General features: G+C 44.9%; 9 protein-coding genes across 9 annotated transcripts; 3 read left to right on the top strand and 6 right to left on the bottom strand.

Moving 5' to 3' along the window:
• Positions 1–1,022: 1,022 nt before the first annotated feature.
• TGAM01_v210873 (hypothetical protein) lies at positions 1,023–2,219 on the top strand (the record flags this gene model as incomplete). The annotated part of the gene is made up of 3 exons (XM_018809731.1): positions 1,023–1,306; positions 1,355–2,055; positions 2,101–2,219. 3 exons carry the CDS (start codon positions 1,023–1,025, stop codon positions 2,217–2,219), a joined length of 1,104 nt encoding a protein of 367 aa, XP_018657053.1.
• A 366-nt stretch (positions 2,220–2,585) lies between these two features.
• TGAM01_v210872 (hypothetical protein) lies at positions 2,586–4,262 on the bottom strand (the record flags this gene model as incomplete). The annotated part of the gene is made up of 2 exons (XM_018809732.1): positions 2,586–3,760; positions 3,815–4,262. 2 exons carry the CDS (start codon positions 4,260–4,262, stop codon positions 2,586–2,588), a joined length of 1,623 nt encoding a protein of 540 aa, XP_018657054.1.
• A 2,773-nt stretch (positions 4,263–7,035) lies between these two features.
• Positions 7,036–8,243, bottom strand: TGAM01_v210871 (hypothetical protein; the record flags this gene model as incomplete). The annotated part of the gene is made up of 3 exons (XM_018809734.1): positions 7,036–7,233; positions 7,284–7,328; positions 7,746–8,243. 3 exons carry the CDS (start codon positions 8,241–8,243, stop codon positions 7,036–7,038), a joined length of 741 nt encoding a protein of 246 aa, XP_018657056.1.
• A 1,945-nt stretch (positions 8,244–10,188) lies between these two features.
• Positions 10,189–10,360, bottom strand: TGAM01_v210870 (hypothetical protein; the record flags this gene model as incomplete). The annotated part of the gene is made up of 2 exons (XM_024550899.1): positions 10,189–10,269; positions 10,319–10,360. 2 exons carry the CDS (start codon positions 10,358–10,360, stop codon positions 10,189–10,191), a joined length of 123 nt encoding a protein of 40 aa, XP_024404363.1.
• An 865-nt stretch (positions 10,361–11,225) lies between these two features.
• TGAM01_v210869 (hypothetical protein) lies at positions 11,226–11,617 on the bottom strand (the record flags this gene model as incomplete). Its single annotated transcript, XM_018809735.1, has 2 exons — positions 11,226–11,348; positions 11,399–11,617. 2 exons carry the CDS (start codon positions 11,615–11,617, stop codon positions 11,226–11,228), a joined length of 342 nt encoding a protein of 113 aa, XP_018657057.1.
• Positions 11,618–12,273: 656 nt separating this feature from the next.
• On the top strand, positions 12,274–13,117 carry TGAM01_v210868 (hypothetical protein; the record flags this gene model as incomplete). Its single annotated transcript, XM_018809736.1, has 2 exons — positions 12,274–12,566; positions 12,652–13,117. 2 exons carry the CDS (start codon positions 12,274–12,276, stop codon positions 13,115–13,117), a joined length of 759 nt encoding a protein of 252 aa, XP_018657058.1.
• A 2,349-nt stretch (positions 13,118–15,466) lies between these two features.
• Positions 15,467–16,084, bottom strand: TGAM01_v210867 (hypothetical protein; the record flags this gene model as incomplete). The annotated part of the gene is made up of 1 exon (XM_018809737.1): positions 15,467–16,084. One exon carries the CDS (start codon positions 16,082–16,084, stop codon positions 15,467–15,469), a length of 618 nt encoding a protein of 205 aa, XP_018657059.1.
• Positions 16,085–17,527: 1,443 nt separating this feature from the next.
• Positions 17,528–17,931, bottom strand: TGAM01_v210866 (hypothetical protein; the record flags this gene model as incomplete). The annotated part of the gene is made up of 2 exons (XM_024550898.1): positions 17,528–17,590; positions 17,644–17,931. 2 exons carry the CDS (start codon positions 17,929–17,931, stop codon positions 17,528–17,530), a joined length of 351 nt encoding a protein of 116 aa, XP_024404362.1.
• A 1,673-nt stretch (positions 17,932–19,604) lies between these two features.
• TGAM01_v210865 (hypothetical protein) lies at positions 19,605–20,085 on the top strand (the record flags this gene model as incomplete). The annotated part of the gene is made up of 2 exons (XM_024550897.1): positions 19,605–19,901; positions 19,969–20,085. 2 exons carry the CDS (start codon positions 19,605–19,607, stop codon positions 20,083–20,085), a joined length of 414 nt encoding a protein of 137 aa, XP_024404361.1.
• Between the last annotated feature and the right edge of the window lie 864 nt (positions 20,086–20,949).

Below are 20,949 nucleotides of genomic sequence, written 5' to 3'. Positions count from 1 at the left end.
TAGCGGATTTTAAAATCTTATAAGCCGAGAGGGGGGGAAAACATATATAGTCCCATAGGACTTAAAGATCATATGCGTCTCGTGAGACCAATGACCACACGGGAACTTTTGCATCAGTCGGCGATTTTAGCGGGCTTTAGAATCTCATTAGCCGAGAGGGCGCGGAACATGCAAGGTTTCATGAGCCCTGAACTGCAGGGAACTTTTTCAATAGTCCCATAAGGCTTGAGACCATATGCATCTTATGAGACAAAGACCACGTAGGAACTTTTGCGTCGTTACTGCGAATGAGCCCATTTAGTCCCATGTCTTATAAATCAGCTCCTTAATGTTTATGAGCGATTTTCTTCTAGTGTGAGCCTACATTTGCTTAGTAGCCCATTTAATTTAGGGATAATGGCGACGACACTGGCCACCAATTAACGAGATCTTCGTCTCGCAAACCCATTGCCACTTGGTCTTTTCTAGACCGTAACGTGTTTATCAGGTCATTTAACTCAGCTCAGCTGAGAATCAGGGGAGATGTGGATGGGTGGGTCTCATGAGCCTCTATAACCCAGTTCTAGTCGCAGTAAAATTAATTGACGAGGGTGTGTAGGATGGAAAATGATTATGTTGGAGTATTGCGTGTCGAGCGGTTAATTTCACGCACTTACCGTTTTACGACGCACATGATACTCCTTTGGCACGCCACGCAATAAGATCGTACTTAACATTCGTTCAAGACCATTACACAGTAAAGCTCGCTAGCGCCTTCGACTTGTTGGCTCTTCAGCAGACAAAGATGTACCCAAATGCCGCTGTATGGTATCATTTAATCTCTGGAAATGGTAGTGATATATGTGCATAGCAGATACGTACCCCTCGCCCTACTTGGCAGAGGAATGGGCATCCAATAAACTATAAAGTGTGCGATGCTCTGTGATTTCTTGAAACAATGATATCCAATCCTTTCCCTACACAGACTTCAGCAGTTTTCAAACACACACTACTTCAGTATTATGGGCGCGTGGCTCTTCACTATGTCTTCTCAATCTACTGAACAAAGCCAAGTGAAATGGGTCATGCTTCCACGCCCCAAACGACTCAAAGGCACCTTTGCTTCTATTGTACTCCAAAATATCCAGGGTCATGACGACTGGCACACATTAAAGGCTCCCGCATTTTATGGGCCAAAAAATGAGTGGAAAGGTGTCAGCGAAGAGTCTCCACAAACAAGCGATGAGCTTCGTATCATCTCTCTCAACAGCCAGGAGATTGAATGTGAACTTGAAGACTGTTCAGTTTTAACTGAGTTCGGCCCTGGGTGAGTTACAGCACTGGTATGGCGTATCCATGATTCTAACATCGATAGTGATGGAACCAAAACGATGGAGATACTAAAATTGGTTAAAAATATAAAACTTTATCGAATGGTGGACGAGGATGAGAGTGCCATGTGGAAGCTTGCAGCAAGGATAACCAAGCTTTATCCTCGCCTTTATATTGAATGCTGGCAAGGGCCATTTGAATCAGCTCCAAGTTACGCTACCAATAACCGCCTTCATCTTGGACACGCCCTATCATTAGGATCTACCCTCTTTAACAACTCACCGGAAGTGAACAACAAATTAATGCGAGATTTGGCACCAATTACGAACAAAATAATTATAGGTCAAGACGGAAATACGGATGAGCACAGTGTCCGCTCCTCATATACTACACCCGCCTTCCATAATTTCATTGAGAAAGGTCGTGATCGGCTGGATGAAATGTTGAATAGTATTGATCGCAACCTAGGACGTCAGGTACTTAAGAATGAGGGATGGCAGTCGAATGTTCGCATCGTCCACGAGCCTGCTTTCCATGTGGTGTGGCAATTAGTAGCTACGAAAGCCATGGATTTCATTTTCCACGAGGACTCACCTGGGGAACAGAAGAGAGTGCGCATAAAAAAAAACACGGAACTCAACATATTTAAGGCCTATAAGTACAACCAGCAATCTATTGATGTCATGGCAGCCCAAGCTGGTTACGATAGATCAGCTACATATGTAGCTTCTAAGACTGGATCTTGTGAGTTGACGCAAAGCAAACTTGACGCTCGCTAATACCGCATAGGTCTTCACATTCTTGTGCCCCTTCGTGACGACATGGTGACTCGCGTCACAACTGTCGAGGATATTGATGTCCAGGACCCAAGGAGGTTGAAAATCGAAACTTTACATCTCTCTTTTTGAGCTGATGTAAGCCGTCTACCAAGCTAGTAGCTCATCGATGTTGGATATGGCCTGAAAGCTCGAGATTGTGATCTATATAATTTGCATGTTTCCCTCGCCATTGTACCACTCCTAGTATCATATTTATTAGGATAGCAGCCAAAAATGGAAATTGAACACTACAGGCTTGGATATATCACTACAAACAAGAGTTGCGCTATACTTTGTTATATGGCTATATAATTTTGAGCACTATATGTAACAACTGCCTTGCAAAAACGAAACCCTTTTCCCCTCGGGCGCCACCTCAAGAGAGCAATGTAATGGTAATCATTCATCGTACGTGTTGCGTGTCAACTGTATGCTTTTTAATTCCAGTGGTCAATCTTAGGTAGAGGTGAATTTCGATAATTTCCAGTTCACATCCGCTAGGAAGGACTCCGAGGTAAGAGGCATTACATAGCTATCGTAGGCTCGTGGGGGGGTTACATCTCCACCAAGAACCCCAAGCGCTTCTTCCAGCGCGTGCTGTGATAGCCGTCTTCGCTTGTGCTTTTTCTGATAAGTTGCTCCATCTGGTGCAATAAAACCCGAGGCTCCATCTTCTTCATGTATATCGGGAGTCAAGCTATCCTCTGCAGGTCGCGCCCTTTTGGATGGGTCGCCAGAAGAGCGCTGTGTCGACTGACGATTATCTCCGGAGTGTAGCTGTTCATGCATACCTATCGAAGTCGGTACGAAAGGAAATGTCATCCTGGCATTGATAAGCGATGCCGTGCTGGGTGTGGTCGGCTCAGTTTCGAGAGCGAAAAGTTGGTCCCTCAGCGGCATCTCGGCAGCCATATTCTCGATACAGCACATCTCGTAATGATGCCGCAAGGCATTGCGATCGACATAGGCTCCCAAGGCGGCTTTCCGTCCATGGTAATCGCAAATGACATCGTAGGGCACAAAAGCCCGGATCTGCAGCGTATCTGGGTGGATAGAGAATAGCCTAGAGTCGAAGAGTTCATGGAAGTGGCTCAGTAAAAGGATACCATTGCTGAAAGCCCAGGTGGATTCCCACGACTTAAGCAGACGCTGTGGACTAAGCTCGAGGCCATCATTGCTCTCAGGATCAAGAAGAGGATCAGGATATAGATGATAGTGCTGTTGGGGAACGATGTGGCATGCCTGTACGGCAGGGCCGATGACAGGGTTATAACACCAAGTCCGACCCTTCCCTGACACAGCGCACCGTCGAGCAAACGTTAGAAGCGACGAGCGAAAATTCGCGATAGTCTGACGGCCGAAGTCGGGTGCAATATTTATATCGGGCGGCGCCACCATGTTGGCTAAAGATTCCTCTTCATGCATGGGCAGCTGGCCTGACTCAGAGTTCTTATCAGGGGACACAGAGCCGGATGCGGAGCGCTTAGAGGGTGATCGTGAGCTTCTGATTCCTGTCGCCCTCTTTCGAAGTGGCAGACAAGAAATTCGAGGATCGGTCGAGGACACTTTGGGAGGGAGATATCGAGGATCCCTGCGGCGCGTAGGGAGCGGAATGTGCTGCGCGCAGCCGCCTGAGATATAGTTAGCTGGCAGGATAGGATATTATTCAGCTCCTTGAAGCGAACCTTCGAGATGTAATGCCAACGGAGCAGTGCTCGGTAGGCCACAGGAGCGGTGTCGAACGAGGCGAAAGCGTATAATGGGTGGCTCTTCTATGTTCGTTGGCAATGCAGGTGGAGGAGGAGGCACCAGCTGATCAAGATCGCAAGTTACAATAGTGGTAGGAGGAGCAGACGCCTCGCCTGGAGGTAGATTCACGTAGTCGGTAAATGCAAAGGCAAGGCTATCCCAAGGACCTACATTTTCATCCTGGCCGTGATTTTGTTCATAATCTTGGGATATACTGGTTGGTATATCGAAGCACAAACGCATTTCGGTCAAGACATCGCGGTATGTGATATCGAAACCATCGAGTCGGAACAGGCCAGCAAATCGAACGCCAGCGGACGTGGCTAAAAAATGTGTATTCCATCCGAATACGCGCATCGGCGGTGTTACAGACGCGTTCGACATTGTGATGGTGATGGCGCTGGCAGTGGTAAGGCACCAACGGTCTACTAGCCGGACATGGGGATGTTCATGGAGAAGATTCGACACTGGCTAATGCTTATCATCATGATAGTTGGCGGGGTAACTACTTTAATCCGCGTACCGAAGGCTCTGCACGCATACCTCTGTCCAAATTGGTCATGGCGACATCCACGAGATTATCTCAACTGGCTGCCAAAATTGCAAGAATCTACAGTGCTTTAAAATGCTATCAATACTAGTAACTAAGTGCATTTTAGTATAACGACATACGTTGTAGAAAAGAGACAGAAGGAAGTTTACTTTAATTGCCAGTAATATGTGCCTCCAATATAGTAAAATTTCCTTAGCAAAATAAGTAGGAGTGTGTGCAGTAACTGGTAATTACGCGGCCGTAGACTGTTTTATGACTGGTAACTATAGCGCAAAAAAACCACATAGTGACTGGTAATAGAGTATAAGAACATCATGTAGTGGCTGGTAATTGATGTTTCCTTCCTGCTGTAGTTGCTGGGACCTCGGGGTGGCCAGTCACTCCCCCGCTGAAAGTTGCTGGAAGCCTAGGCATACTGGTAATCTGAACTTAAGAATATTGTATATTACTGGTTACTTAATGACCCATTACGCTTCTGTTGCTGGTTACTCAATGATCCATTACGCTTATGTTGCTGGTTACTGTGCCGCTCAATGCTTCAATAGCCGCCGGCCCCCCTTGTCCCTTGTGTATTAGTTGCCAGCCACCAAACACTTGTTCCTAATTATAGCAGCATAACAGCCCACGGTGGCAGGCACAGGTTACCAGTACCTTCGCGGCTGCCCTGGCCAATTATAACGCCGGTGTTAAATTTAAGACGCGCACAAACATGCAGATACCAGCAGCTATTCGCAGCTTTATTTTAGTACACCCGAAAATCTGGTAGGTATCTAGCTTAGGTACCTAGGTCAAATTAAGGCGCGACGAAATTTAATACTCCCAGCAACTTCACTGCACCACATTCGCTCTTCTATGTAATTAATACCTCTTATATGTCACGTACAAATCCATGAAGTAACGCTTATTTTCCAACAATTCATCAACACTCAGAATCTTTATCATAATGGCTTCCACCCACATCACTAATATGAGCGTTAACGCTATATCTGAAGTCATCAAAAAGCTCAGTATAAGTGACGTCAACATACTGAAGCAAAACTTTCCCTTCAGCAAAGCTTTGGATGCTAGCTGCCAAGATCGAATGAATCCCCTCAAATATCTTTCCACTACCTTTCCATATCCGGCCACACTCATGTCTGTTATGTTTGACGTTGGCGGTGTTTTTGGCGGGTACCGCGCCTTGGAATTTACTATTCCAGGCTCAGCTCCGCCGAATGCCCGCTGGGAGCTCATTATTCCAGGCTACAAGGAATCTGTGGCGGATAGCATCACCGCTTTGAGCATCAACGGCGTTACTTGGGAACTATTTGGACAGGACATCTTTGACGATTTACAAGCAAATGGTGTTGTAATCGTCAGCAGAAGAAAGATGATCGCCTTAAGCACCTGGGCGCATGCTCCTCTAGAGAGACCGACATATCTTTTAGGGGAGAAGCTATGTTCCGTTTTACGCCAGGTTGACATGGAATTTTATATGGATGAGATTAAATCCAGCAGTTTCACAATAATGCTTCAAAAAGATGGGGAAATTGATATTTTCCCTAGCGACGTGACTCTCGGTTTCGAGGATACGACCTACGAAGATGCCCTTGGCCAGCCATTCAGTGTTCTGCACGGAACAATATCCACGCCCCGCGGAGTCGAGCAAATAGACCTCATTATAGGCTGTTACGATAAAGGAATCACGGGCTGTATGGAGTTTGTGAAGAATTATTACGCCAGCCATTTACAGGCATTCATCGGGGGTTGGTGTGCAGCTCACATGTACTACCAACAAGCCAGCGTCAAGCAATCGATACTCTGGGAGCCCACATCAAGTTACAGCACTGTCAATGGCGGGCGAACAATGGGGAAGTATCGGAATACAAGCTTTACGTTTACCCAGGCAAATACTTCAACCACCAAGATTAGAAGATTTGGCGATGACGAGTCTCTTTTTCTGGACTACGGAGAAATATGGCGATCCTTCATATCTCAACATAACTATGAGATACTGGCTCGCTGGCTCGACGATAGAAGAAAAAATCTGCACAGTATATACTGGGTAGAATGTGGAGGTAGAATCCTAAACATCAACAGCGATTGGGAGCAGAGTTTTCGGACGTGCAACAAAACGTTTTTAGAACACATTTCAGAGTTTCCGGGGCACCAACAAAGGCGTTTGGGTAACATGGTATCATCAGATACCCAGAGTCCCGATACAATGAGATGCAAGGGCTTTCAAAGCTCAGTTGGAAGGGATGTGATGAAGCAAGGCTGGCAGATGATTGTGCTAGCGAGATCCGGAACGGTGTGTTGCAATCTCTATGATGCAACCCCGTGGTCCTGGGTATTGTGATTTATAAAGCGTGATAGAGTTCGTTTATCTTACTGTACAATAACAGTTAAATAGTTTCGAGTTTCATTGGAAGTATTTATACTACGTTTGTAAACACCCTCACATATGGGGAACTTCGTATGCTAAGTTTAAGCTTGTGAATACAAATCTATAAGTTATACTATTCAATATCTTTTTATTGAAGTAAGATTATTACAGAATATCTCAGTTCTCAATCAATGCTTCTGTCTCTTGGTGCTTTGCGCTTCTGCTGGCTGAGATAGCTCCTAGTTTTTTAACAGACGTAAGGGAGCTTCTGATAAATCTCCCATTGCCCATGCGTTGTTGAAGGCTTCAACTGTATGTATTCTAATCATATCCAAATCATAGTCTCCAGGTACTATCGAAAGATCGAGCATGCGCATACAAGCATGTCCAATTACAGCAAGGCCGCAGTTTTGGACATTAGGCTCCCATATTCCGCACTGGTCAGGTTAGCCAAATCCGTTATAAATTTCATGAAAAGAGGGCTTACCTTGGCAATATATCTATAAGTTGGGAATTGAGTTATACACGCATCCTAGTTTAGGTTAGCTTAGATCCGTAAATATATATATATAACTTAACCTACCCTAACATCGACTCTGCTTCTCGCTGTCCATACGGGATCATAATGAAAGATATAACGGTCCCTGATATTGACTTCAAGAAGACTATAACCATTGTTGCAATGGCGTAGCGGAAAAAAATAAACGTGGCGAGGACAAGTTTCCACTCCATCAAGAATGGCCATCTGTTTCGCCGCCTTTTCTAAAGGACGACGAAGAGTGTGATAAAAAGAAATTAGTGAGCCCACCCGGACTCCAGGTAGTTTGGCAAAAAGCTGTAAGCAGGCGGTGATCATGTCGATGCTTAAGGACTTATTTGGTGCGAGTGTTTCCAACGAGTCCACACTGAATTTGTGCCCCGTACTCTTCACAAGAAGTCGGCCACTAACCGATAATTGGCGAAAATTAACAATAGACTCATTGAGGTAGGCGAGCATATTAAACTCCGTTGTGGCACCTTCTGCTGTCGACTCAGGCTCGGCATCGATAGGTTCAGCAGAACTCGGAGATTCAGACTCTGATGGTGGGTCATTCAACCTTTCAGAGTGGACGAGTCCATTATATTCCGTAGCAGCACCTCCAGCCATCGACTCAGGCTCAGTATCGACAGATTCATCAGAGCTAGAAGACTCAGACTCTGCTAATAAGTCATGCAGCCCTTTAGCCGTATAATCAGCCGCGAGATTCAGGTGAATGGCAAACGACTCTATCCGGGAATGCTCATCCCTCGTTCGCTGTCGTATGGTGTCCCTGAGTCTGGTGAATAGATCCATTCCATTAGAAGAAGTGTCCGTCTCGATTTGAAGAATATTCTCAATTGTTCCAGCTAGTTTTTGCTGCATTTGTGGGAGCTGGACGCTATCATTCAGTACAGATGATGAGAACATGGTGAGAAAAATATGAAATGTTTGGTGAGAAGAGGAGTTTGAGATTTATGCTGAGATCGGTTGAAGAGATGATGAATGAATGAAAGAAAGAAGCTTTCTCTGGAGGGGAGGAATCCCCCCTTATATACCTACTGACGCTGGGTGGCGGAGTCATTTCTTTCAGGCCGCAGCTTTCAGGCCAATATTGGGTGTTTGAGCAGCCGCTCGCATCTCCAGTCACCAACAGTTATCTCAGGATCTGGTCTCCCTCTTGCCACAAGGCCATTAGTACATACCATTCTCGTTTCGTACAGCTCATTTGCGCCTAGTCACTTGTCTTTCTAAGCTTTATTTGGCTAATAGTAGATCTACTTTACCTGTTGTTTCTAATTTTGCAGATATCCAAGACATGAAATGCTTCAGGCAGGCCTATCGTATCCGTCTATTCCGCCTTTATGAGTATTATGTATTGCATGTGATCCACGAGAATATATCCGACGCCCCACACAAGTAGATGACTCAGTGAGATGAACAAGTCCGATTAATGTAATTATAGTTGAAGGCATCCAATATCCCAATCAGATGAAATGCAGTAGCGGAGACAACTAGTATGTGAAAGAGTTGGTGGGAGGAGCCATATATGTCAAAATGACCTGGAAAGTATTTCTCAGGAAATTTTGTCTATATATCGAAGTATTAGAACTAACTCTCCCATTAAAAATTGGAGTTACATACTTACAATATAAAGTAAAGCCCCAATGAAAAGAAGCCCCCCTTCAATTAAATAATAAAACATTCCAGATTGTTTCATCATTTGCAACCAGCCAAATATCCTGATTCCATGTATTAAAGGCGCAAAGCCAGATAAGCCCGTCCCTATAAACACAAGTGCTCGGAAAACACGAAATTCTGTACCCCGAAAATAGGGATTCAACATAACAAAGATAGTAAAAGAACTAAGAACTCCAATCTACCAAGTGAGGTCAATATAATTTAAAGTAAAAAGGTATGGGATACTATACTAACTTACCATTGACCAGTAAATCTTACGCTCTAACGGTTCACACCAGAAGACCATATATATTCCTGATATAACGTCACCCAATTCTAAAATCACTATGCCCACTAGGTCGAATTGCAGCCATAATTGTTCAATATTAGAAGAATGATTCATTAAAGTGTGGTATGTTGTTGATAGCCCTAAGCAGATAACAACAGTGATGAAAAAGAAGCTAAAGATAAAAGAATCAACAATAGTAATACTGGAGTATTGACTTTGGAGATATTGTAAAAGGTACCACTCGCTGAGTAAAAAGATAATTGTTGGTACCAGATGGGAATATATGTTAACAGATTCATTGTGAATATATAACCAGCTGCGAAATGAAACCCAACCCGAGCCTGAGATTGGGCGGTAGCCATGAAGAATGAATTCGTTGTCTTGATGCCATTCTGGTAGCTGGTCAAATGAGAGGAGCACTTTGCGTGCTTCCTCCGTCCCCTCTTCTGTGTGCGTCATTGTTGGCTGCGGAGGACGTGGAAGACGGAGAGTAAATGCCATAGCCGTTACTTTGCTTGTAATGATAAATTAACAGATGAAAGAATAGGGGAGTAGGAGAATAGGAGAATAGGAGAATAGGAGATTGATGAATGGGTGATGGGGATCGGGGTTTTATACTTGTTTTATTTCTTGCACTGCGCCTCTCACCTTTCCTCTTCCGCCCCAAGACGCTAGCCCTGACTTTGTGACTCACGCTGAGTAATTGAATTGAACCTCTGCCTTGGAGCCAACCACAATACGTTGCTAACCGCCCACTCATCAAGAAACTCCTCACATACATCGGCGGGCAAGGAAGTCCGTCTTATCGGTGCCAACTGTGTCTTCATTCTATTATAATCTTTTTACAGTACATTGAATGCTATCGCCGTAAGAGGAATTATTTCAGCCCATCTGGTTATAGTTTGATCATGTCTTATCCATTTCATTTCGCCATGGTGCTTGTGGCGCAGTGGCAGTCACAGGAGTTTCTGGGATAGCTCCATATAGCTGGTGAACTATTAGCAGAGACCATATATGCTTAGAGTACTCTAATTACTTGTTTATCAATCGATTTGATCAATATTTTGTTATACATCATGAGTCGAGCAACTCTGCCGTCAATTTGCGGGAGCGTGTGTGATATGTGAAGGATTTCCTCCCGAATCAAGCTGAATGCGAGGTGAAACTGCTCAAGTTCGTATCTTATAGCTGAGAGGCTAACATTTTTGTCATCAAGAGGAATGAAATAGAACTCCTCTTTTGTTGTGGTAGCGCTGGCCATGGTAGTAGAATGCGTTGCATGGATTGTAAGAGTCGATGGATGATGAGCTTGCTAGTGCTTTAATGAGTCTTTTATATCCGTACCAAGGCTTAAGAAAATCCCAATCTAATAATAGATGATTATCAGGTATTCACTGATCTATATTTAGATAGGCGCTTTGCTCGCGCTTTGCTCGCGCTTTTTGTCTCAATAGGATCAGTCTCCGGGCGGAGACAAGGAAAAGTGGATTAATCAGTTTGCGGTCGAGCGACCGGCCAGGAAATTCTTCGCAATGGAAGGAATTCAATCTGATTTTGCGTCTCCATGAGACGTAAAGAAAAAATATCGACTATTGCGTGGCACGCTTGTATCAATGCTCTGTTTAGAAACAGGTTATAAGTAAATGACATACTAGTGCCTAATTGTATGTGTGCTTGCTCTAGAGATGAGATGTTCACGATATCACAATTGGTCTTTCCTTCAATCATTCTACCCGGAAGTTACAGTTTGGTCACACAAAGCGTTCTTTATTATACTGGAAAGAAATGGCAGGCTTATAATACGCCAATCGTTAGGGACATAGGTGACTCTTTTCGGTCGGCGAATGCAAACACAATGCCGCTTCTAGATATTATTCTTCTGTCGCAATACAATAGCTAAACAGCAATAGCAACGAGGACAGTCAAGCTTATACATCTAAGTATCAGAGTTCACTTGTTTTACTAGCATCTTCCGCCTCGTGCTTCGTGTTTTCCGGAGACACATCTTCATCTTCGCAGCTTCGTCCCTGGCTCGCATTCTGATGCTCTCTGAATAGAGTGGTAAACTGCAACGGAATAAGTAAGAGGTGAATAGATGCTCCAAAGGAAACCATACAGATTGACGCGTTGACGTGATCTCCGCGAGTAGTTTCTCCATCTTGGTATAGGATTCATCAAGTTGGGCCATGAACTGATCTCTCATCGACCGTTCCGTCTCGATCTTTGCTTCACGAATTCGATCCATGTCTTCTTCTAGCTCTTTCAAAAGCTCATCTCGTTGATACGATGGTGGAGTGGTCTCCGTCTGCACCGTATTGTTGTTGGAGGGGTCCATTGGTTACTGATTCTCGTATTGTAAGTAATGTTGATGGGAAGTTTGAGTGGTAAAAGCAGGATGGAGGGTTGGGGGATTTTGGCACTGGGGGCTAGCAGTAAATAAGCCGGAGTATCCGAGGTAAGAAATGAATTTTGCCGCCTAAGTCGTATTATCCCATTTTACTGATGCCTAATGCCCACTTCTTCAGGCGGGGTAGGCACGCACTCATAGTTATATCACATTCTGTCAACAAATGAGATGAACGTAATGTCGACTTTGGCGCCGGGCAGACACAGACTCTCGGGCATAGTGGGCCGCCGTGGCCGTGGTGGAGCTCATTGCGGAGTCCGCTGCCCGTACGGAGTCCCCACCTAAGAATTGTCGACAGTGGACACTCCGAAATTAGGCGGCGTAAAGGGAACATGGAGGCCGAGGGTGTAGATGTAGTTTGCTGCGAAAAGAGGAGGTTGGGATGCGCTAGCGTAATCTCAAAGAAGGAAGAAAGGAAAGTGTCGGCGGTATCATGAGTATGTTACGCTGTTGACATGGTCTCCATCGCTGAAATGTTACGTTACTGCTCCATGAATACTTAAACTCTAAGATGTTCCGGGGCATATCCCTCCAGCTTAGCAAAAATTCAGCTTTCTTCTAAGAAAAAAATCTTAACAAAAACAATGGCCTTTCTTATCCCTACATTCGACCAGCTTTTGGAACAACTAGGCTACGGCACTTCATCTCGCCTCCAGTCTGAATGTTTCCAGAAGGGGGTGGAGAGGTTTGTACGTGAATTTATTTCTTCTGATGGTGAGAGAGGTATCGATCTTCGCAATTGGTTTGTCTATAAAGACGCCTTCGACGACATGGCCAGATTGTTCCTGGACGACTTGGGAGGTGGACGGCATTTCTGGCCGGACAAGGACACCACAGCATCCCCCCTACGTCTAAAATATACTACTGATCAGGCGGAGTAAGTGAAAACAAGACATTGAAGATCTTTTAACGGAACTAATGCGCAAAAGGATACACAACATCATGACTCAACTATTTTATAGAGCTATCAATACGAACCCGCCATATAAGCTACAAATGGATCAAGACTCACGCTCTTCTTTTACTTCACGAACAAACAAAGACTATACCGAGAACTTGAATAAAATATCCAAGTTCACATACTCTGTATGGAAGGCCACTAAATCGGTTACATTCGTTTCCGACTGGCAACCTCAAGACGGCTTTCAGGTAGGCTCTTTGAGTGGGCTTATGAGCAGGCTGCCGGGCGCGCGTGATGCAACAGGAATCAGAATCTCGATGAAAGGCCCAGGGTTCTTTATTACTCAGTCATGCTTTGGGGAAGATGACTTTGATCGACTGATGGGCCAATCTGCCAAGCAAATTGACCGATGTCTGGCTCTTGGTGTGGATAGTGGACTCGATGGCTACTGTCTTCATACTGATTTCATCCTTCTCACGGGACAAAAGCCATCCTCGCGGTGGATTTTTAGTGGCAGAGGATATTAAGAGAAAGACTCTTTGTTGCATTAGATACAATTTTTGCGTATCATACGCCACCACTTTAGAGTCTAGCTGCTTTGGACATTATTTTAATTATGAACATGCAATCGGCTGCCTGGATTCTGCTTGTGCCGTGTCCGATAGTATCTTGCAATGTGCCTTATGGAGCCGGTTGATGCCAATGTCTAGATCCACGCCATCAGATTCACTAGTATACGTGATCAGCTTATGATACACGTTTCTGGAGCTAAGACAGATGGTGGGGATGCAGTAGTTCGATTGGTGGAAAGGGCTTCGGAAATTGACGTGTAGTCATATTGTTGACCTAGGTAACGCTACTGAAGTAAAACAGGTACGGCGCGTAGGGCCTTGACAGCCGATCGAGTATGATATTGATAAGTGCCTGGAACTAGTTACATTACTGAAAGAGCCGAATGATCTCACGAGCCCTGGGCTAGTTAGCGAGGCAGTGCGGAACGTGAGAAATCACTTCGTATAATCCTTGTACTTGCTGTGACGAGCTTGCATGAATTGGCGCTAAGACACGGGTGATCCGTTCTCTCGGGACAAGCCTAGCCTCCGTAAGTAAGGCTCCGCTGATGCCCACTCGCTAGCCCGCGTCGACACACCGTCATGTGAGGCAAATCGCATTAGGAAAACCCGCTGCAAACATTGCAGTTGCGGTTTTTTTCTCTCATCCACTCAGCCCATGAATCAACGACCAACATGCATACCATCGACTGGGATTATGAATCAACGCGAAAGGCGGATTTATGTGTTCGGGGAATGCGTTCCGCCCCTTACATTGCGATGTGCACAGTAAAGCGATTAACATCACGTACTGGCTGCCGAGCAAAGGTTCCTCGCATGGGCCATCTGGAAGTCCAAGTCGGGCAAACTTGACAACGGCCCGCGGCCCTATTCTTGTTACTAAAGGCTTTAGTTGAAAGCTAATAGGGAACATCCACAGCGATGACAAGCATTTTAGCATCCAAGTAACCATTTATTAATAAACGAAAAAGGCCTTCTTGCTTGCTACACGACATTGAATCCAGCATCTAGCTTCCTAATACTAAAATTTAAGCATTCGGAGAAAAAATGCTTTGTAGGTATTTTTTGCGTTTTGGGCCTGATATACGCCTGATGGTGACCATATCATGATTTCCCTGCCGTCAAATTTGACATGATGATTCATGCTTTCCTTGGTGTATGGATTATCCGGCCATTGAGCATTTTGGTATTGCACACCATCCCTGACTGTGTGTGGGTGTTCAAGAGTGAGACCGACACCGTTTAGCTGTCTAGCTATGAAAAACATGTATTTCCGAGGACCATAGATGTTCAAAGACACAATGTTTCCCTCCGTTAAGATTAAGGATAACTGGATGTTTGGAAATGATATGACTTCCATTTGTTTAATAGTGGACGAATGGAGCCGTATTCCCATAGGTGTCTGAATGACCCGGGGCAGTTCGATCTGATTGCTCTTTGTTAATAAAACATGAATGACAAGTTGGGAAGCAAAAGTAAATCTTACAGAGCCATAGCAAACAATGTCTTCATTCGACTTGGAACTCATTGTGTTCTTATGTGCTATTGTAATGTTGCGATATCTTGTAAAAGCAATCGTTTAGTACTTGTAACTAAAAAGCTGGGAAGAGGAATTATATAAGAAAAGAAGAGCAACCGAGAACAGTAATTCACGTATTCAATCCCTTGATGTTATTATTAGGACTGTCTTAATTTAACCAGTGTTGAATTTTAGGACTTACATACACTAATTTTAAAGAGCCAATAAGAAGAGCTGTTAAAGCGCCGACGTGCATTTTATGGGTCAGCTCTATCTACACCACCTGAGGGCGCCTGTAACCTAATAATCACAACAGCGGAGCAATAAAGGGGAAAAAGGCAAATAATCTAGATTGATCAGCAATACATAGGTAATAAGCTGTTGGTCATATTGAACTGTGTCTGGAACTTTTGCGTAGTCTGTAAGAGTGGATACATGTATTTTCTACAGCAAGGACTAGAGCCAACAGCGAGCGGAGTCATCCAGGTGTTCACCAAGGGAAATGGTGCGGAACTAAGAGAAAACACTAGCCCAAGAAGAGCAAATCAATCAGACTGTCCTTGATTAGCTCTGTGGCGAAAATGGATTTCCGGTCAAAAGACCTATTGACTTTACAAATGAGTTAATGGAAGCAAGAAAATCGGCCGATATAAAGAGATAGTACTAATAAGATCAGGAGATGCATTGATGGATTATATATATATAATAAACATGTATATGTGGGATACCATTCTAAGAGACGTAAAAAATGACTGCACCTGTTGACAAGTATTTCGTCATTGGCACTACATGTACTCTGTCCGCTGCCGTCTTGTGGGCGGGGCCCCTCCCACCTCTAGGTCTAGCTTTCTCTTCCGGTTCCCCGTTACAATCTCGTTTTCTTCATCAGTTGTTGGTTCTAGATCATCATCCGATGAAGATGAGTAGCTTGAGCAATTTAAAAGCGGTGGCGGAAGCTGAAGTGGCGATGGCGTTCTGAGGATGTCCAATGCTTGCGGAGAAGCCATCAATAGCCCCATTGAGCCTGAAACCGGGTAGGGCGTGTACTCCAGACGCGGGCTTTCTTCAAGATGTAGCACAACCCCATGGCTAGCCATGCTTGGAAGGTAGAGATCGGCGCGGATGCTCAGCCATGGGCCTTGGGGGGGCATGAGCTGAGAGTGAGGATGAAAAGTCAAAGCCACGTAAGGGATCATAACAGCATCCACAATCTGCGGCTCAAGAGCGGAAAAGTCATGGGATACAGGAGACGGATACCAGAAGCTAATTCCACCCTGCTCATCGGTGAATGATTCCAGCTTCATAGTATGGTTGCGAAACCGGTTGCGGCAGTCCAGTGTAACTCGAACTCCCTGAACACCATGGCCATAAGCATCAACGACTTTGCAGGTAATAGGTGCCATAATGTCTGGTATCTTAATGAAGAAAATTTCTCAGTTCTTGTGTGCGTGTGTGTTTATGTATGAGAGAGCAGTTAATTGAAACTCATAGACATTAATATCTCAATAAAACCTCAAGCTACATGTAACTTTCAGTATTTATATAAGAAGTTAGAAAGGCTCGTTCTAAATTGTCTAGGCGGTTTTATTTAAAACAGGATTAATTTTAACACTGCCGCATTTTGTGTCCATGTCGTATTTTAAGCATTGCATGCGCTTGTTAGCCCCGGCGGTTAGACTGGGTGACTTGGAAGAAAACTTTTGCAGCACTTCTCGGGCTAGACATCGGGCATCCCATAGGTATGTCTCCACCTAGTAGTTCAGTAAGACTCGGCATTGCGACTTTGACTAAGGATTCATGAGGTTTGCTCTCGGCGGTTTAGTGGAGCTTCGGCGATGGAACACCACCGGCGACTGTATGGGGCACCGGTTTACAAGCAATCCATTCCGGCTCCTTAAGTGGACCGTATCAACCAACATGCAGATGGGAAGCACCCGCTCAAGCACAGCGGAGATTGCAAAATTGGTAGGTAATATTTATATGTATTACGTCTTAATTAAGATCATCGTAAGTCCTAGATTAAGTCCTCCTCGCTGTCGCTAAATGCCGCACATGTTTGTACAGGTTCACTCATTAGATCCACCCCCATTGAACTGATTTCACTCTTGCTGCTTTCCACTGCAGAATAGTATTCTTGGAAGGCTGAATGAACTTTCCGAGTTACTCGGGCAAAATCTTCGTGCTGTCGCGTAATGTAACGCTGGTACTCAGTCATTTGTTGCTGTAGCCGAGTAATCCTTTCGTTTGCCTTTCGCAAGGCGTAGCGCAACGTTTCATTTTGCCGCTCTAAATGCGTGTTTTGCTGGTTCAAAGATGAACATTGGTGGCTCTCTAGAGGCACAGGAGCCGGTGACTTTTTGGTTTGCGGAAGCGGAGGAAGAGGCTTCTCCGACCTTTGCATTGTAAATTTTCTGAGCATAACAATGGGTAAGAGGTGTGGAAGTTTGCAGGGGAAAAAGTTCAGAGTGTGTTTAGTATCAAGGCATATATGAGAATGAACTTTTGCATGCGCACGAACTTGGATAAGTATTGTATCTCTAGTTGTATAGAATGCGCTGAAGGGAAGCTCTGCTTTATATAAAGAATGTGAGCGTTTAGGATGGCGGCTCCTAAATTACTATTATTGGCTATGTAAATTCTTGGCCGCGTATTCCTTGTGTAGGCCTTATGGATTATGTCCTGCGTCCACCTCCCCTAGAACATGACAGCCAAAAAGTTGAAGCAGTAGCGCCTTGGTAAATCCCTTCATGCTTTTCTTTAGATCGCCCATGATGTCAATAAACTCTTCTCTGCTAGGAATACTCCCTACCAATGCGATCATATGGGAGTTTAGCTGATCCATTCGGCTATTTCCAGTGGAAACCGCGGTCTCCAGGGCGTCGAGACGGGACGTTATTCCCATAAGCATCCTAAAACGTTAGCTTTAGCATCAACTAATAGGATAGATCTCTCACCATTTTACATCCTCAGTTGATGTGTAGTTGTTGAAGGCATTGAGATTATCATCTATGCCAATCCCGCCAGTGTCGGGCATCAACTGATCAAGAAATGCAAATGTATTGCATTTTGGACAAGACGCTTGTTCAGTAGAGTTTCGATGCGTGCAGCCTTGACATCCCGAAGTCGCCATATGAGGGGATTCTGACTTGACCGCAACTTTTTCGGGGCCAGGCCGAGGGGTATCCGAAGGCTCCAACGCGGCCATTGCGAATTTGTTGTCTTTGAAGAATCCAGCACTCGAGATGGGCATTTTGTCGGAGTGACGATATTCCATGTTGCAAAAGTTTTCAGTCGGTTGATGGTTGTTAGGTAGCTGTAAGCACTGTAGACGTCTAAGTGTTCGATTAATGTACTCGTGCTGCTGTTTGGTATTAGTGAAACTGAGCCCGACTTTCAGCGCCTTAAGTAGGCGCAAGTTAGCGCCAGGAGCAACTGCTACAGAGCGCTGGGAGTCAACCTGGAAATTGAATCACCAAGCGCTAAGTGCCCTAAATATAAACCCGGTATTTATATTAGGCCTCTGCTAGATCAACTGAAATTTAGAACCGTGCGTCCAGATCAATGATGTCTCCTTAATGCACGTTCAAATGTTACATGATGTTAATGGTAAGATGTTGATAAAACCTTGCAGGGCGCCCAATGCACTCCTATATGGTAACTAGACTATCCAAAGAAATCCCGATTCAGTACAACCATCTGCCAAATTTCCAATATGAACGCCACCGGCCTCATTCTTCTTCTATTCGCGCTATTCGCTTACCCGGCGTTGATGTATGAAACAACGTATTTTTCGGACTCATCAATTATGCTTCATACTGGGACCTCCAATATCTCACTGAAGTAATACTGAGACATGAATAAAAAATGCGTTCAATGAAGCTAAACTTGTGTCAGGCTGGGCATAGAATTAAAATCAGCGTGTGAGACAGGCTGGCCGTGTGCCAGTCCCGATATTCCACTATTGGCGCTTGCCCTTAATCCTCCTATAAACTGTGAAGGCGATGAAGACTCCTGCTCCGCACTTGTGAACGATCGCGATGAAGAAATCGGCGCTTTCTGGTGCGACCTTGCCGAGCTTTCTCATGATTAATGAGAGCGGCTGCTAACACCTCCAAATACAGGCAATGCATGGTGGAAGACCCGCAGCACAGTCATACTCCGTCAGTAGGCGTGTGTGTAGCACTATCTACGGCGCAAGGCACGATGTCTCTACAAGCACGAACAACAACAATCGCGCACAAGGCGTATTCACATGCTACAGCCGGGGAGATGCCAATTACAGTTACCGCTTCTAGTACGAGCTTCCCCGAAAGCAGCGCGAACCCATCCTTGTGGCCCGGCGAGTCATGGAAAACCTTGTTTACGGAACCTCTGGAGCGCATGTCTTTACACACCGCTGGCACAGGAAGTTTTCAGTGGACTGCGGGGCCATGGATCAATCGTACGAGCAGTAGCCTCCCACTAGCTACGGTGTACGCCACCGGGTATTTGAATCACACGTCTAGACCGTCGCTATCACCAACAACGGTGAAAACGAAGGTCTCCGGACCTGGTTTGGGCTTAGCAACTCTTTCAGAAGAACAGCCAACAGCATTTACTAGCTTGAAACCCACCAAAGACGTATCTCATACTAATGCAGCGATGAAAGCCACCAACTCAAGCACGCTGATCGTGTTACTTGTTATAGCCCTAGTCTGTGCTGTATCGCTGTAAGATGACGCCCTACGGCTGGCCAGCGTAGAATTGCTGGGGGGCTGGGGTTGCAAGAGAGTGGACACAGGCTTTTACGCAAATGTATTTATGTATTTAGCAAGAGTACGTAGGGGCTAATATCTACATCAAATATAAATATGGCATATCGTCCAATGCTCTTATTGTGAACAATATAACATATACAATATATTCTCCAATCTTATACCCACCATGTCTCTGGAACAGCTCCCGCCTCTCCGTCCAAGCCAAGACCAGCGTCCAGACAGCTGCGATCCTCGTGAGAACAACCAATCAAGACTTACGCTTGTACTAGATTCATGGCCTGCACGCTCAGACCTCCACGAATCTTCAAGCCGCTCCAGAGGTGATAAAGCGTCTTACTTATTTTGGCATAAAGAGCTGGAAGAATTTCGCCAAGAATTTCGCCAACAGTTTCGCAATGTCAGGGAGGAGATGCACCAATTGTATGCTGCAGTGGACGAAGTGAAAAATGTCTTGAGTTACTGTGTATGCTGCGCCTCTACTCAATGAATTGAACATACATGTACTGACAACAAAATGTTTCTACATGCAGTATGCCAACCACTACCCCGGAGAAAACGGAAACTCGTTTCTGCCGCGCAAGCCCTCGACGCCCTCCAACAGTCCTACCACACCTCAAGCGATGGAAGACTGGGAAGCATGTACATAGAAGATTGCTATTCCTTTTTCTTAAAGTCTTCAGGGTTTAGAATAATCGGCACAGGGTAAACCTAGCTACGAGTTAATACACGGATCAATGTTTGCTACCAAAGTTGATGAATATAATACCTACTTCACTTAAGGTTGAAGGAGGAGTATACCCATTAGAGTATTGCCACATTTGATTATTTCGCTTATTCCTGATGGCAATATAAACGTCGACGCCGCAGTCTTTATAAAGATCGTGTGCTTTCCGTAAAATAGTTGCGCGTCTTTTTGTGAATTGGCTCGATCGCCGTCTGCAAGCTATTCGGAGCTTTTCTACAGATTTCATTCGCAAAATTGCTTCCTTCGACATCTGGCTCTGAAGGGCTACCCCTTTATTCAAAGTGGTGGGACTTGTGCAGTGGCTATGAAAGCACAGAGACTTTTAGCTTCAGTTATAGTGTATAGGTAGGAGTAGCAAAAAAACCTACTTATTGCAAGCCATCGTGCGGTAAAGCCAATCGCGCTTGTATGCTGTCGGGCCTATTATCGGTTTCCCTAGCAGACTCAATTGTTGTCAAGTAGAATATAACGTTGCCGTCGGTTAACAACTGCCTGATTGCAATTGGAACAATGGCCGCCTCTCTGTGTTTATTTATACCTATCTTATAGCAGCATAAGCGCTGGCGCTTGCCGTGTACGCCCACTAAGGGCCGCCTGTAATTACCTGCAGGCGTCAACGGTCTAAATATAAAACCTGTGAGATCATTGAGGGCATGCTCTTAAATTAGAACGTCAAGTCCTAAGATTAAGATGCAACTGTTGCCTGCTTAATATTATTAGTGGCTGCCTCTTAGGAAAAATAGATATAAATACTCGTACAGTCCCG

This window comes from Trichoderma gamsii (assembly GCF_001481775.2).
Source record: "Trichoderma gamsii strain T6085 chromosome Unknown Scaffold_75.2, whole genome shotgun sequence".
Classification (NCBI taxonomy): Eukaryota; Fungi; Ascomycota; class Sordariomycetes; order Hypocreales; family Hypocreaceae; genus Trichoderma; species Trichoderma gamsii.
The sequence above is the reverse complement of the archived record's forward strand: the minus strand, read 5'-3'. Positions and strand labels throughout refer to the sequence as shown.